The following is a 15,406-nucleotide window of genomic DNA, read 5'->3' on the forward strand; positions in this document are numbered from 1 at the left end:
GTCCTCTTCACTCCGCTTCCCGTGGTCCATGTCTACGCCATCAACTCAGCAAACACGGCGGACAGCAGGCGTCAGCCCGCCGGCGGGGTTTGCTTGTACTCGTGTCCACTCTACAAGAAGCCTCGGCGCACCGACCTCAACTTCATCTTCTCGCTGCAGCTGAGGAGCGTCCAGCCGCCCGAGCACTGGACACTGCGCGGCGCCGCCCTGCTCTGCGACTGCAAGTAACTTTTATTAATGATCAGTTAGTCCATTATCTTGTCTTGTAATACCATTGAGTTCCTAGAGAGGCGACAGTGAGTCACTGCAGCTGCTGCCCCCTGCTGGTGTGCAGGTCAATCGCAATTGAAACAATATGACGATAGAACTTAAATAGAGCATTAGTGAAATCATTTATTTTTTAAATCTAGTCGAGTAGTTAACAAATTGGCAAATAAAAAAGCCTATCGTTATAAAGCTTCCATCGAGTGTTTTTCTGAGTCAAAATGTTTCAATCATAATTAGTAACAAGTCAGTGGATTTGTAGATGAAGGTGAACTTTTATTTTGTTAAATACATAGAAAACAGTTGCTTCATCAAAGAACAGTTAGTTTAAGTCACACGTGTTAAATGAAATTCAAGTCAGTCACGTCATTGTCATTCCACTCGTTTTAGTTAGTTAATGCATTGCTTTTATTGTCAAGCAACCTCGAGCTCCATGCTAATGCGAACAGAGCGTGTCCAGGAAGGTGTGATCACACATCAACAAAAAGCCTGATTGTTGCTTCCAGCTCCGATTTATTCAGCTTCACTTTCATTTTCATCCCGGTACACAAACAGACCGCCCTCGTGTTGTTCTCCTGCAGCGGGTCCGAGCCATCGACATGCACAGCCAGCGTCGGCGTAGAAACAATACTGCTCTTGTCAAAGTCAACACGGAGGCTGATTCGATCAAGACTGTCCAGAAACTCTCACCGGATCATTTTAGATTTTTAACGTCCTGCCGGCCGCTAGCTTCTTCCAATCCTTCGTCTTCCTTGTTCTCATCACTCGCTCTGCGCTTCGTCGGCTACGACAGCTGCTTCATGTCGTACACAGGAACCTCAGACTCCTCGGTTCCGCCTTCCGCCTTGGCGACGTCCGGGGTGCTGCGTCGGCCCTTGGGAGGCGGGACGGGCGCGCCTCCCTCTGCGCCCTCAGCCCCTTCTTGTCCTTCGGCCACAGTTCTCTCCTTTTTCAGGTTGAGCTTGGCCGGGACTCCTTTGGCAATGGTCTGCTTCAGCCGCTCGCCCGACTGGCGGATCTTCTCACGTCTTTCGGCCGTCACGATGCGCTCGCCCAGCTTGTTGACTTTGGTGCCCAGGTTCTCGCGGGTCTTGCTCATGTTCTCCTTGGAGAAGGTAGCCTTGAAGCTCTCGATACGCGTCAGGCCCGACTTCTTCATGCGCCCGGCCGATGCCGAGTCCACCTCCTCTACCACCATGTACTCCTCATCGGAGTCGGGTGGGAGCTCAAACTTGTTGGATTCGTCCTCGCCGCCTGCACCTTGTTCTGCTGGCTCATTGACAGCCCTCACTTCCTGATCACCCTGAAAAACAAAAACAAAGCAGCGTCAGAAGTTGTGACCTAACTGGCTGAACTATGAGGGGGCCATGCTAACCCGGCAAGCACAGTAGCACCAGCACGGTTCCGATCTGCTGGTCCACTTTTTTTTACATGCACTTGTACATAAAAAAAGTGACTTAGCAAGAGGAGTAAGCCATGGTAGCCGGTGTCAGGGACATTGAGATGTCGGGGGGATGTGAATGTTGGAAGCGCTAACTTAGCTCAGAACTGAAGAGAAACACAAAGATGTAAAGGTTTTCTCACTTGCGCTGCTGCACGACGGAAATCAGTATACTCAAACACGCGGCCCGCGAGACGTTATTTTGCGGCCCGAAACCTTAATATGAAAAATTAATGTTAGTGCGGCTCGCAAATTTTAAATGAAAGGCACTTTATAGCGTCATACTTGTTTGCCCTCGATTTATCCGTGAGACTCCCAATTTTCAGTGCCACTCCAGGGGTAATCATTCTCCCGAACTTCATCCAAACAACAATATTAAGGGGGCACCGATAAGGCACCGCCTTTAACGTCCTCTACAATCTGTTCAAAACAGCGTGCCAGCCCAGCCACTTTTTGTATTTAACTTCTGTAAACGCAGTAAGCGACTGTAAGACATAGTTGATCAACAGTCACACAGGTCACACCGAAACTGGCCGTATAAACAACTTTAACACTGTTACAAATATGTGCCACACTGTGAACCCACACCAAACAAGAATGACAAACACATTTTGGGAGAACATCGGCACCGTAACACGACATAAACACAACAGAACAAATACCCAGAATCCCATGCAGCCCTAACTCTTCCGGGCTACAATATACATCCCCGAGTCCCCAACCCCGCCCCCTATTGTAGCCCGGAAGAGTTATGGCTGCATTGGATTCTAGGTATTTGTTCTGTTGTGTTTATGTTGTGTTACGGTGCGGATGTTCTCCCAAAATGTGTTTGTCAATCTTGTTTGGTGTGGGTTCACAGTGTGGCGCATATTTGTAACAGTGATAAAGTTGTTTATACGGCCACTCTGTGTGACCTGTATGGCTGTTGACCAAGTATGTCTTTCAGTCACTTCCGTGGGTCTGCAGAAGCTTCAAACAATATGTGACTGAGCCGGCACACTGTCTGAATGGTGGAAAAGCGGACGAAACGACAGGTTGTAGAGTACGTGAAAGGCCGTGCCATCACAGCACGCCCTTAATATTGTTGTCCTGGTAAAAACCGGGAGAATGATCGCCCCGGGAGATTGTCGGGAGGGGCACCGATATTCGGGTGTTTCCCGGAAAGATCACGAGGGTTGGCAAGTATGTTGCTAGGGCGGGAAAGCCATTCAAAGTAGGTGAATTCATTAAAAAATGCATGTAAGATTTTTTTAAGAAATCTTTTCTTGCGGCCCAGCCTCACCCAGTTTCTGTATCCAGTGGCCCCCAGGTGAATTGAGTTTGAGACCCCTGATGTAAATAGTTGTTGTCCTTTCTTTTGTCCCTTTTGTGTTGAAGCAAAGACTCTTGCGGGAGATGCATCAATGAACGATCCATCTCACGTTTGTACTTTGCCGAGATCAACATTTACCGAGAAAAAAACATTGTGGTAGGAAAGAAGGCCCTGTCTCAATTTTGCACCCTTCCACGCGTATACGCCTTGGAAACGCTGAGTAGGCGTGTGGGGATACGCCAAATTGAAACGGCCAGTTTGTGTGTGATTAGTGTTGTGTTTGATGTTCACAAAACTAACGCTGGCATCTGGTCATGCTTACGATTGCGCCGATATATATGGGTCAAGTGTGAATTTAAAGAGATGTATATTTTTTTACAAGTTGTCACACGCTTGTACTGGTGAAGTGTGTGCTTAGATGAAGTGCTGTATTTCCTTTTATAGTGGCTCTGCAGAAAGTACCATAACAATGTGGCTTTTATTACGGGACTTTCAATTGGGGCGGTATGGCTCGGTTGGTGGAGTGGCCGTGCCAGCAACTTGAGGGTTGCCGGTTCGATCCCCGCTTCCGCCATCCGTCACTGCCGTTGTGTCCTTGGGCAAGACACTTTACCCACCTGCTCCCAGTGCCACCCACACTGCTTTAAATGCAGCTTAGATATTGGGTTTCACTATGTAAAGCGCTTTGAGTCACTACAGAAAAAGTGCTATATAAATATAATTCACTTCACTTATGCAAATGGACCCACCTCTACCTTCAACATTGTTTCCACGGGTCATTAAAAAGCATTAAAAGCCATTCAATTGCTTTTACAAAAATTAATTCACATTTGATAAGCATTAAAAAAAATGTATGGCGGGAAATCACATGCAATTAGCTAATGACATGTCGGCGATTAAAGGTAGGCAGCAGTTACCGGTGCCAAATTTCCTTGCAACTGCCAGCTGCTGCTACCGCCAAAGAAAAAAAGAAAAATAAATTCTCAAATTAAACAGTCTTGTGAGTCAATTCTAATTAGGGGAAATTAAAAGTAATTAATAGATTTTGTACCAAATTTTTTTGCAACTTCTGCTGGCGCCACCACAACTGCTAACTGCTGCTGTCGCCACAGAAAAATAAGAAAATATAAATAAGTTCTTAGATTAAACCAGCGGTAGGGAACCTATGGCTCTCGAGCCAGATGGGGCGGTTTAGCTCGGTTGATAGAGCGGCCGTGCCAGCAACTTGAGGGTTGCAGGTTCGATTCCCGCATCCACCATCCTAGTCACTGCCGTTGTGTCCTTGGGCAAGACACTTTACACACCTGCTCCCAGTGCCACCCACACTGGTTAGAATGTAACTTAGATATTGGGTTTCACTATGTAAAGCGCTTTGAGTCACTAGAGAAAAAGCGCTATATAAATATAATTCACTTCACTTCACTTCACTCTTAAGATGACTGCATCTGGCTCTCAGATAGACCTTAGCTGACATTGCTTCACACGATAAGTAATGAATAATTCCACTGGTAACAACAGTTTTGATTGATTGATTAAACATTTTATTAGTAGATTGCACAGTACAGTACATATTCCGTACAATTGACCACTATATGGTAACACCCAAATAAGTTTTTCAACTTGTTTAAGTCGAGGTCCACGTGAATCAATTCATGGTACGTGTTAAAGTGTTAAAAACAACGTTGAAAATATAAAACATTCTCATGCATTTTAATTCATCCATCAGTTTTCCACCCCAACATTTCAAGAAGTTGAATTAAGAAGTATTTTATTAATTATTAGAAAATGGATGGATGGATGGATTGGTTAGCCTCAAAATAACAATCTTATTAAAAAGAATAAGAGACTTATTATACTCTAAAAAGTTTGGTCTTACTTAAAAATGCACGCATTTAGTTGTATTCAGTGTTAACAAATATGATATGACTCTCACAGAAATACATTTTAAAATATTTGGCTTTCATGGCTCTCTCAGCCAAAAAGGTTCCCGAGCCCTGGATTAAACAGTCATTTGAGCCACTTCTAATGAATTAGAATTAAAAAGTCATTCAATTGATTTTGCAAAAATTAGGGCCTTAAATGGCATTAAAAAGCATTGAATTAGATGTACCCCGCCTTCCGCCCGAATGCAGCTGAGATAGGCTCCAGCACCCCCCGCGACTCCCAACGGGACAAGGGGTAGAAAATGGATGGATGAATTTGATGTACAGAGGCATTAAAAACATGTATGTTGGCAACATTTACACAGATATCAAGATGGCGCCAACTTTCCAATGTATTTTACACGGTATATCCCGCCCTCTCATGGCTTCTCATACCTAGCTCATGCACACGCATTGGCTTTAGGTGTTGTTAGCTAATATTAGCAGTTTGAATAGCTAGCGTTAGCTGTCATTGAATGTATAATCAATCATAACAAAAACATGACCGCAAATTGTTTGTTGTTTTTCTTGGACTGCTTTTGTATTTGTGCTTGCGCTCCATGCGTGTTTGTGTTGGCGAGACCGGGTGATTGACCGTCATAAACACAAATCCTTTTATTCGGGCCGGTAATACATTTTATTACATAAACTTTGTAATTGGGAAAGATATAGACAACCGTCAAACAAATGTGTTCTGTTAAACCACTAACGGTAACATAAGCAAGCCGGTGGTGTCATTGCTGTATTTTTTGCTTTAAAAAATGTTACTGGGAGGAAAATGTTACTGTTACTTCACGGTGGCAGAGGGGTTAGTGCATCTGCCTCACAATACGAAGTTCCTGCAGTCCTGGGTTCAAATCCAGGTTCAGGATCTGTCTATGTGGAGTTTGCATGTTCTCCCCTTGAATGCGTGGGTTCCCTCCGGGTACTCTTGGCTTCCTCCAACTTCCAAAGACATGCACCTGGGGATAGGTTGATTGGCAACACTAAATGGTCCCTAGTGTGTGAATGTGAGTGTGAATGTTGTCTGTCTATCTGTGTTGGCCCTGCGATGAGATGGCGACTTGTCCAGGGTGTACCCCGCCTTCCGGCCGATTGTAGCTGAAGTAGGCGCCAGCGCCCCCCGCGACCCCAAAAGGGAATAAGCGGTAGAAAATGGATGGAAGTTGCAAACAGCATCTTTCACGGGTATACATTTTTTGGGCGTGACCAACAGAGAAATTTCTGCCACCACTACAGAAAAAGGAAAAAAAATTCTTAGATTAAATCAGTGCTTCTCAAATATTTTCTGTTACACCCCCCCAGGAAGAAGAAAATATTTTGCGCCCGCCCCCACTCTCCACAATGACAAAAAATAGTATATTTTGGCTATAAATTTGTTATGACAATACCTCTGCATAACATTGTAAGCTTATCAAAAATAAAGGATACCACACACCAGTATTTCCTCGTCCCCCACAGTGGTTACAGTGAAGCCAAATGCGACATACGCACATCATATTCTGGTACAACAGAAAAAGCATTTTCCCCGAAGTTACGCACCATCCCATCCATCCATCTTCTTCCGCTTATCCGAGGTCGGGTCGTGGGGGCAGCAGCCTAAGCAGGGAAGCCCAGACTTTGCTCTCCCCAGTCACTTCGTCCAGCTACTGAGACATCGTCTTTCCAACGTGTCCTGGGTCTTCCCCGTGGCCTCCTACCGGTTGGACGTGCCCTAAACACCTCCCTAGAAAGGCGTTTGGGTGGCATCCTGACCAGATGCCCGAACCACCTCATCTGGCTCCTCTCCATGTGGAGGAGCAGCGGCTTTAGTTTGAGTTCCTCCCGGATGGCAGAGCTTCTCACCCTATCTCTAACGGCGGAGGAAACTAATTTCGGCCGCTTGTACCCGTGATCTTATCCTTTCGGTCATAACCCAAAGCTCATGACCATAGGTGAGGATGGGAACGTAGATCGACCGGTAAATTGAGAGCTTTGCCTTCCGGCTCAGCTCCTTCTTTACCACAACGGATTGGTACAACGTCTGCATTACTGAAGACGCCGCACCGATCCGCCTGTCGATCTCACGATCCACTCTTCCCTCACTCGTGAACAAGACTCCGAGGTACTTGAACTCCTCCACTTGGGGCAGGGTCTCCTCTCCAACCCGGAAATGGCACTCCACCCTTTTCTGGGCACGAACCATGGACTCCGACTTGGAGGTGCTGATTCTTATTCCGGTCGCTTCACACTTGGCTGCGAACCGATTTACGCGCCCCCCCTGACATTGCACCGTCCCCCCCAGGGGGGCCCGCCCCACAGTTTGAGAAAGACTGGATTAAATAGTCATTAAGTTGATTTTGCGAAAACTAAGGCTTTGAATGGCAATAAAAAAACGTTTAAATTTGATGTCCAGAGGCATCAAAAAAATGTCATGCGGTCAAATCACATGCTATTAGCTCATCACATTTCGGCAAATAAAAGCGGTCAACAGTTTTTGGTGCCAAATTTCTTTGGCGTTGACAACAAAGCAACTTCTGAGACCACTACAATAAAATTAAAATACATTCTCAGATTAAACAGTAGAGCAGGGGTAGGGAACCTATGGCTCTAGAGCCAGATGTGGCTCTTTTGATGACTGCATCTGGCCCTCAGATAAATCTTAGCTGACGTTGCTTAACACCCTAAGTAATGAATAATTCCGCAGGTAATCAGTGTTAAAAATAACGTTGAAAATGTAGAACATTCTCATGTATTTTAATCCATCCATCCGTTTTTCTAGAAGTCGCATTAATGGTAAGAAGTATTTTATTTATTATCGGTTAACTTCAGAATAACAATGTTATCAAAAAGAACAAGAGACTTATTATTCTCTAAAAATGTTGGTCTTACTTAAAAATGCACGCATTTAGTTGTATTTAGTGTTAAAAAATATGATATGGCTCTCACGGAAATACATTTTTAAATATTTGGTTCTCTCAGGCAAAAAGGTTCCCGACCCCTGCAGTAGAGAGTAAACAGTTAATGTAAACTTCTCAACCATTTAAGATTATTGTTGTCAAATTCTTTCAATTTTTGTTTTTTAAAGTTAAAGTACCAATGATTGTCATTGAAATTTGTCCTCTGCATTTGACCCATCCCCTTGTTCACCCTCTGGGAGGTGAGGGGAGCAGTGAGCAGCAGCGGTGGCCGCGCCCGGCAATCATTTTTGGTGATTTAACCCCCAATTCCAACCCATGATACTGAGTAGCAAACAGGGAGGTAACAGGTCCCATTTTTATAGTCTTTGGTATGACTCGGCCGGGGTTTGAACTCACAACCTACCGATATCAGGGCGGACACTTGAACCACTAGGTGGTTTGTGTAGGTCAGGTGTGTCCAGAGTGCGGCCCGAGGGCCATTTGTGGCCCCCAGCTAATTTGTTAATGGCCCCCGGCCCATTCTAAAAAAAATACTATAATAAAAATGTAAAACATAAAAGAGTGTAATAAAAGAGTAAACAGTGACATGTAACATGAAAAAGTTGCAATGTTGACACTAATAACACAAAACTGTTATTGACCTGCTGAAGGCTCCAATTACTTTACTGGAACAATTACACTTTCAAATATTTTGGTGGGGATAATATTGCATATTTTGTGCGAAACAAAGCTTTCTTTCACAAAAAGGGCATCAAAAAAACAAAGAAATATGAAAAAAAATATAAAATGTTATTATCAAGAGATCTACAGACTTCAGCGTTAAATGTTAGAAAAAAATTAAATATAGATTTGGCTTTTTTTCAACACTTATTCTTTTTTTTATTGTTGTTATTTATTGACCTATCGAAGGTTCCAATTACTTCGCATCAAATATTCCACTAGTACAGGGGTAGGGAACCTATGGCTCTAGAGCCAGATGTGGCTCTTTTGATGACTGCATCTGAGCTGACATTGCTGAACACGATAAGTAACGAATAATTCCACTTGTAATCACAGTGTTAAAAATAACGTTCAAAATATAAAACTTTCATTTTTAATCCATCCATGAAAAAGTTGCATAATGGTAAGAAGTTATTTATTTATTATTGGTTAATGTGGGGCTTGCAATCCTGGGAGTTTTTCAGACCACCAAGCACCGACATGAAAGCCTGTTTCAGGGTTTAAATATTGTTTTATTTTTAAATAAGACTCTCAGTTGCTTTCCAGCAATTGTCTTTTTGTCTTTCCTTCTCGCTCGCGCTCTGGCTCCAGCCCCAACCCCGTCTCTTTTCCTGGCTGCTGCTTATAACAGAGCGACAGGTGATTGGATAACAAGGCCCAGGTGGGCCATCTATGGTCCTGGCACACCCTGCTTCGCTGCAGGCTCACATACCACGCCCCCTCCACAGTTAGCCTCAGATTAAAATTTTATTACAACAAATAGGAGACCTGTTATACTCTACAAATGTTGGTCTTACTTAAAAATGCACGCGTTTAGTTGTGTTCAGTATTGAAAAAAATGTTATATGGCTCTTACGGAAATACATTTTAAAAATATTTGGATTCTTGGCTCTTTCAGCCAAAAAGGTTCCCGACCCCTGCACTATGAAGTGTTTTGGGGGAAAATGTTGCATAGTTTGTGTGTTTGCCATATAAATAATGGGTTTTGACATAAAGGGCATAAACATAAAAACAAAATTAAAAAAACGTTATAACAGACAGACCTGAAGTTGATCTCGAGATTCAAGCATTAAATGAAAAAAAAAAAATGTATGACTTATTTCTAACATTTTTATGACTCGGAACCCTTCCGGAGACCGGAGACCAAACTTGAGGAAAGCCATAAAGGTAAAAAAAAACAACTATTGTATTGCTTTTAAAAAGGAAAAATATCAAAATGGCCACCGCATGCTTTGATTTTTCAGTCTGCGGACCTCAGTGGAAAAAGGTTGGACACCCCTGTAAGGTTATATGGATAATTGTAGGTTGCATAGATAATTGTAAGCTTTTGACTATATTTAATAACTATCTGCAGGAGGACATTGGCATTAAATTTGTTTTAAGTGGCAAATATTTGTATCTTTTAAATCCGAAGATAATATGACAAGGTAATAAATGAGATTGTACAGTTATTGTGAATTTGATATTGACTTCTGTAACAACTGGTGGTGTTCATTGCTCATGCAAGCAATCCACAGCTGTTATGTAATGTGACTCTATAAAAAAGGGCGAGGCGATAAGTATTTTTTACTTCTGAGCTTGTGGTATAACTTCCGCTATGCAACTGTGTAAATGCATTATTGCTAATGCCGAAAACGGAAATATGTGCATTGCTTTTTTTTATTGAAAGCAAATTAATCATTTGAACTGAACTGGATGTAAGAAAGGAATTAAATCGCATTGAATTAGATTTGCTGATCCCTGCAAGAAACCCTGTTCAAGTGTATTAGCACAACAACGTTTGGACACAATCACTCGGACAAAACTTTATCTGCGATAGAAAAAGGGCTTGACTTGGCGGTTAGGATGTCAAAGTGGCGTGCTCGTCTTGATCCCGCCTCCCTAAATAAAGTTCAGCAGCTGTTAGTGAAGCTCAGCGCTAGGCTGCAGTAAGCTAAACATATCGACGAGCAGCCACGGCGCTGGGCGATCAGGTTACATTGGACCCGAAGTGCAAGCGAATCCTGGGTTCATGTGGCGTGACAGAACTTTGCTCTGCTTGCTGTGCCGCTCAGCACCCTGGGTTTTGGCACTAAGGCTAAGCCAACCTGTAATAAGCACATGTCGCCTGTTAGTGAGCTAGTGGCTAGCATGTGTGTCTTGCTGACGTCATCATGGGTTAAATGGCCTTTAGCTTTGGAACGATGTGTCAGGGTCAAAGGTGAGCAGGCCACCTATGCCATGACCCCTCGCCAGTGGGTCTGACCTGAGAGAAGCTGGCCACTAAATAGGAAACGGTTTTGAACTGAGAACAACCAGTTCTGTCTGGGCTCGGCTGGTTCTGTCACCTAATTAGGAACATGTGACCGACTTATATTAAACCTAATTATTCTATAATTAAGCCAAGCAAACTTAAGGCAAAGGAACAGTTGATTTCTCCTCAAATTAATTACCAAAACAAATTTACAACAATAATACCTCCTCAATTTCGCTCTCCCTTGACCAATCAACCGACCTCAGAGCCTCTCGCTCAGAGTTGTTCAAACTTTTTCTACTGAGGGCCACACACCCAAAAATTAAAGCATGGGACATTTAGATTTTTTTCCATTTTCAAAACCAAATATAATATTTATTATCATCGTTAGGGCTTCCCTCAATTTTGCTGAACATTATAGGTCCCAGGTGCCCAATAGAGTGTCAGTCATTAAAGTGTTTTTTTAAATTATTACTTTCAACCAGTGGTTCTCAAAAGGGGGTACGCGTACCCCTGGGGGTTCTTGAAGGTATGCCAAAGGGTACGTGAGATTTTTTTTTAAATATTCTAAAAATAGCAACAATTCAAAAATCCTTTATAGACATATTTATTGAATAATACTTCAACAAAATATGAATGTAAGTTCATAAACTGTGAACAAAAAATACAACCATAAAATATTCAGTGTTGACAGATAGATTTTTTGTGGACATGTTCCATAAATATTGATCTTAAAAATTTATTTTTTGTGAAGAAATGTTTAGAATGAAGTTGATGAATCCAGATGGATCTCTATTACAATCTTCAAAGAGGGCACTTTAAGTTGATGATTACTTCTGTGTGTAGAAATCTTTATTTATAATTGAATCACTTGTTTATTTTTCAACAAGTTGTTATTTTTATATCTTTTTTCCAAATAGTTCAAGAAAGACCACTACAAATGAGCAATATTTGGCTCTGTTATACAATTTAATACATCAGAAACTGATGACATAGTGCTGTATTTTACTTCTTTATCTCTTTTTTTTTAACCAAAAATGCTTTGCTCTGATTAGGGGGTACTTGAATTAAAAAAATGTTCACAGGGGGTACATCACTGAAAAAAGGTTGAGAACCACTGCTTTAAACCCTAAATTATCTATAGATAAAATTCAGATCTATCAGTTGACATAAAGTTAATGTTTTATGCACTTCAAAGATATGCATGTGTCAAAAAAAATTGATTTTCAGAATATTTGTGAATTCTTATTTGTAAAAATTCTTAATCTATTCCAAAAATTTAAAAATCAATATTTATTATTATTTTTTCTATTTGTCCTGTCGAGCCACTCAGACAAATCATGTAGTTGATGTAGATGATTATATCTGCTGTACAAATTTACTTTACAAAAGAGAAGTGTTGGATACTTCTCTTGTTGCCTTATTTGTATTTGACTTTATAAAATGTTTGGGGAGAGTTTTGTTAACGAAAACCAATTTTCTTTTAAGTAATGTATGAATTTATCAGAACTGTTATCTTTTTAATGGAGGAATGAAGTTAATCATAGAACTGGCACAGTATATCATTAAAAAAGTATTGATTTTGATTCAAGAATCGAATCATTGCCCCCAAGAACCGAATCGAATCATGCCCAAAGATTCACAGATAACAAAACCAGTTTTCTTTTAAATAATATAGAAATGGATCAGAGCTGCTATATATTTTATAGAAGAATGTAAAACAGGCACCTAATGTTATTTTAAAAAGTATTGATTTTGAATTGAGAATCGTTTTGAATCGAGAATTGATTCTGAATCGAATAATTACCCCCAAGAATCTAATCGAATCGTGTGGTGCCCAAAGATTCACAGCCCTAAAAACATTACTTTTAATTGATTATTTTTTGAACAATGACATTTAAAGACTCAGGGATACAAAAGGCCCACACTCATAAAAGTGTTAACAAAAAGTCATGTAACAGTAAACATTCTTTTTACTTTAAACCCCTAAATCTGTAGATTAACTTCAGATCTGTCAAATATAAGTTATTACTATAGTTTTTTTTTAATCAATGGTAGTTTTAAAGTTTTCAAAAAAACAACTTTGTGTTATTGGTATCAATATTGCAACATGTTCTTGTTAGATTTCACCTGTTTGCTTTTTTATTGCACGTTTTTATGTTTTTTTTGTAATAGTATTTTCCAAATGTGGCACGGCCTTTAAATGATTAGCTGCGAGCTACGCACTCATAACGCCCCTGCTCTAGCTCCACCTCTTTAGGGACCTTCTACATTTGACAGTGGAGAGAGTCACAAATTGTGTGCAAATTTGTGACAGCTTGTTGAAAGTTTTTGATAAAAGTTGGAAGAATGGAAGTAAGTGTGAGTATTGTAGATCTATGATCTGCAGCATGCACACTCTCATGCAAGGAATAAGCATGTGTGGTGATGGAGAGGAATGTCCACTGGGAACTTTTGAGATTTCTCGTGATGACGTTGTCATGGTCACCAATACAAAGTCATCACACGAAAGGAGAACCGTGGCTTAACTTAAGCTGGGGTTTAAAGGAGGAACATACCTGATAGATGACCACTCTGAACTTGTTCTTGGCCAGGAGGTCTCCCTGGGTGGCTTCCACCTTTTTCACACGGAGGTTCTGGTTCTCCACGCGGACCCGCACGTCCTTGACGTGTCTGCTGACCTTGCGGGTCTTCTCCAGGAGCCTCTCCACCATGCTGCTGCTGGCGGCGTGCTCCATGGTCAGCTTGAGCACGTTGGCCTGGATGCTCTTCACCGTGCCCTCCAGCTCCAGCTGACGCTCCTCCATGCGCTGCTGCGTCACCTGCACGCTGTCCATAAGGCCGGCCACGCGCTCCAGCAGCGCCACGATGCTCCCGGAGTCATCGCCACCCAGTGCTTTGTCGGCCATGTCGCTTTGCGCCGCGAGGACAAAACGACGGAGAGTGCGGGAAGGGGGGTCGAAGGAGAAGAGAGTGAGCGGACCTCGACAGCGGGATGTCCACCCCAATGTGGCCGCATGGATCAACAGACTCCGCCCACCTCTGGTGAAATGGGTGCGGCTATGAGTGTAAAAGGAGAGCGAAGGCGGGCAGGTGTCCACTTCCAGCGAGGTAGAAGAAGAAATGACATGGACGTCAGACAATAAATGATCAACGTGGATCCTAAAAATACCCCAATAACCACCCACGCCCCCCCCCCCCTGTCCTTTGGCTCAGGCCAACAGAAACCCCCTCCACCATACGTCTGTCAGCGTCACCTTTTCACTCGGTGGTCCTAATCCCCCTTCCAGGGTAGTGTTCCACCTTTTGTGGCTCTTTTGGGAACGTTGGCGCAAACAAAAACCGTCTGGACCCATGCCAGGGCAAAGTTCTAGAATGCTTCCCGAACCTGGAAGACGTCCAGATGGGTCAAAGGAGAAGGGAGGGAGATTTGGGAATATAAAGAGAATGACCACCATGAGGAGACTGGGGGACTTCCTGCACCAGCTGACACCTAAAATTATCTTCCTTCTATACTTAACTTCCTTCAGGAGCACTTGCTTTTCATGCCTCTGCACCCCAGATGGATGGGCTTTTTCGATTAATCACCCATTGCTTTCCTTTGTAACGCATGACGAATCAAACAACAATGCGGTTTCTTTTTAACCACGGTGATTTAATTCTAGAACATTCAACTACACATGCACATCATGCAACAGCTACAGCAGAACCACCTGCTTCTTCTAGCACAGGGAAACAACCAACACGGACACTTGGTACCAACATTACAAATCAAATAATAAAAGAAAACCAAAAATCTTTTTAAATTATCATCTCGACAAAACACCACATTGGAATCCATTTCCGGAATGGCGTCACGTGGAAAGTAAAAAGCAACTGTACACGTCAGTTTGGACCTCAGGACTGGAAAGAGTAGAAAAAACAGCATTTTGGTTCTAAAGTTGACATGAAAGTGGACCACTAACCCCCACCCTCAGGTGCAGCAAGTTGGGCCTGCTCGTGGGCGAATGGTGCGTTCAAGAGCTGAGAGTTGGAGCCTTTAACTGCTCTCAAGATGGCTGCCGACTGGCTGTTTTTTAAATAAAGTTATCAACAGCATAGACATTTGAAATGGTCACTGCGCGCTACGCAGGACTTAAAAGTAAGGTAGAAAAAATGTGCTGCTTCTTTCCAAATGTAAACAAAAGCTAAGAGGCGTTAGCGTGCAAAGAAAAGGAAGTTCATCAACTAATCGGAGCCTCCACAGTGTTTGAGGTCGTCTGCGCTCGCTGGCAAAACCAAAAAATTGACCACGTCCCAAAAAGAAAAGGTCAAAAAAATAAGGCCCCTTAGGAGTTGAAAAATATATCTTAAAAAAAAAAAAAAAAAAAAAAAAGAGGCACCAGAAGTGGAGCTGTAAAAAAGTGGTCAGTCTGTGTGGTACCAAAAAGGTGTATTGAATAAAAAGGTTTTGGAGGGAACGTCTGCTACATCATCCTGGACGACGTTCCCGAGGGGAAGTGTCCCAAATGCTGCTTCTGTCGCCGTCCACGCTTGGCCTTGTTGCACCTCCTGCAGGACAAGACAGGAAGTACACGTCAACATGCAGGGTAAGCCAACAGTCAACAGTTTTGG

The 15,406-nt window shown here is 42.5% G+C and overlaps 3 protein-coding genes and 1 long non-coding RNA gene across 4 annotated transcripts in view; 2 read left to right on the plus strand and 2 right to left on the minus strand.

Moving 5' to 3' along the window:
- Positions 1-554, plus strand: part of LOC133569904 (dynein axonemal heavy chain 5-like) — an 88,218-nt gene extending 87,664 nt beyond the window's left edge. Inside the window, exon 95 of the mRNA XM_061922492.1 lies at positions 1-554. Within this exon, the coding sequence (XP_061778476.1) occupies positions 1-228 (228 nt within the window). The 3' untranslated portion in view covers positions 229-554.
- On the minus strand, positions 520-13,889 carry LOC133569236 (caveolae-associated protein 4a-like). The gene is made up of 2 exons (XM_061921469.1): positions 13,351-13,889; positions 520-1,567 (listed from the first exon to the last, which is right to left on the minus strand). Exons 1-2 carry the CDS (start codon positions 13,699-13,701, stop codon positions 1,049-1,051), a joined length of 870 nt encoding a protein of 289 aa, XP_061777453.1. The 5' UTR covers positions 13,702-13,889; the 3' UTR covers positions 520-1,048.
- Positions 13,122-15,406, plus strand: part of LOC133569237 (uncharacterized) — a 5,935-nt gene continuing 3,650 nt past the window's right edge. The window contains exon 1 of the long non-coding RNA XR_009809776.1: positions 13,122-15,381. This is a non-coding gene — a long non-coding RNA (uncharacterized LOC133569237). The remainder of the gene's footprint in view (positions 15,382-15,406) is intronic.
- Positions 14,427-15,406, minus strand: part of LOC133569234 (tomoregulin-1-like) — a 16,390-nt gene continuing 15,410 nt past the window's right edge. Inside the window, exon 10 of the mRNA XM_061921468.1 lies at positions 14,427-15,343. Coding sequence (XP_061777452.1) covers positions 15,259-15,343 — 85 coding nt within the window. The 3' untranslated portion in view covers positions 14,427-15,258. The remainder of the gene's footprint in view (positions 15,344-15,406) is intronic.

Source organism: Nerophis ophidion, linkage group LG15, assembly GCF_033978795.1.
Source record: "Nerophis ophidion isolate RoL-2023_Sa linkage group LG15, RoL_Noph_v1.0, whole genome shotgun sequence".
Taxonomy (NCBI): Eukaryota; Metazoa; Chordata; class Actinopteri; order Syngnathiformes; family Syngnathidae; genus Nerophis; species Nerophis ophidion.

Bases quoted from the DNA above. Each gene is read 5' to 3' on its own strand.
- LOC133569236 (XM_061921469.1), bottom strand. From the start codon at position 13,701: ATGGCCGACAAAGCACTGGGTGGCGATGACTCCGGGAGCATCGTGGCG. The intron at 1,568-13,350 runs GTATGTTCCTCC...TTTGTTTTTCAG, and splicing joins TCAGAGTGGTCATCTATCAG to GGTGATCAGGAAGTGAGGGC.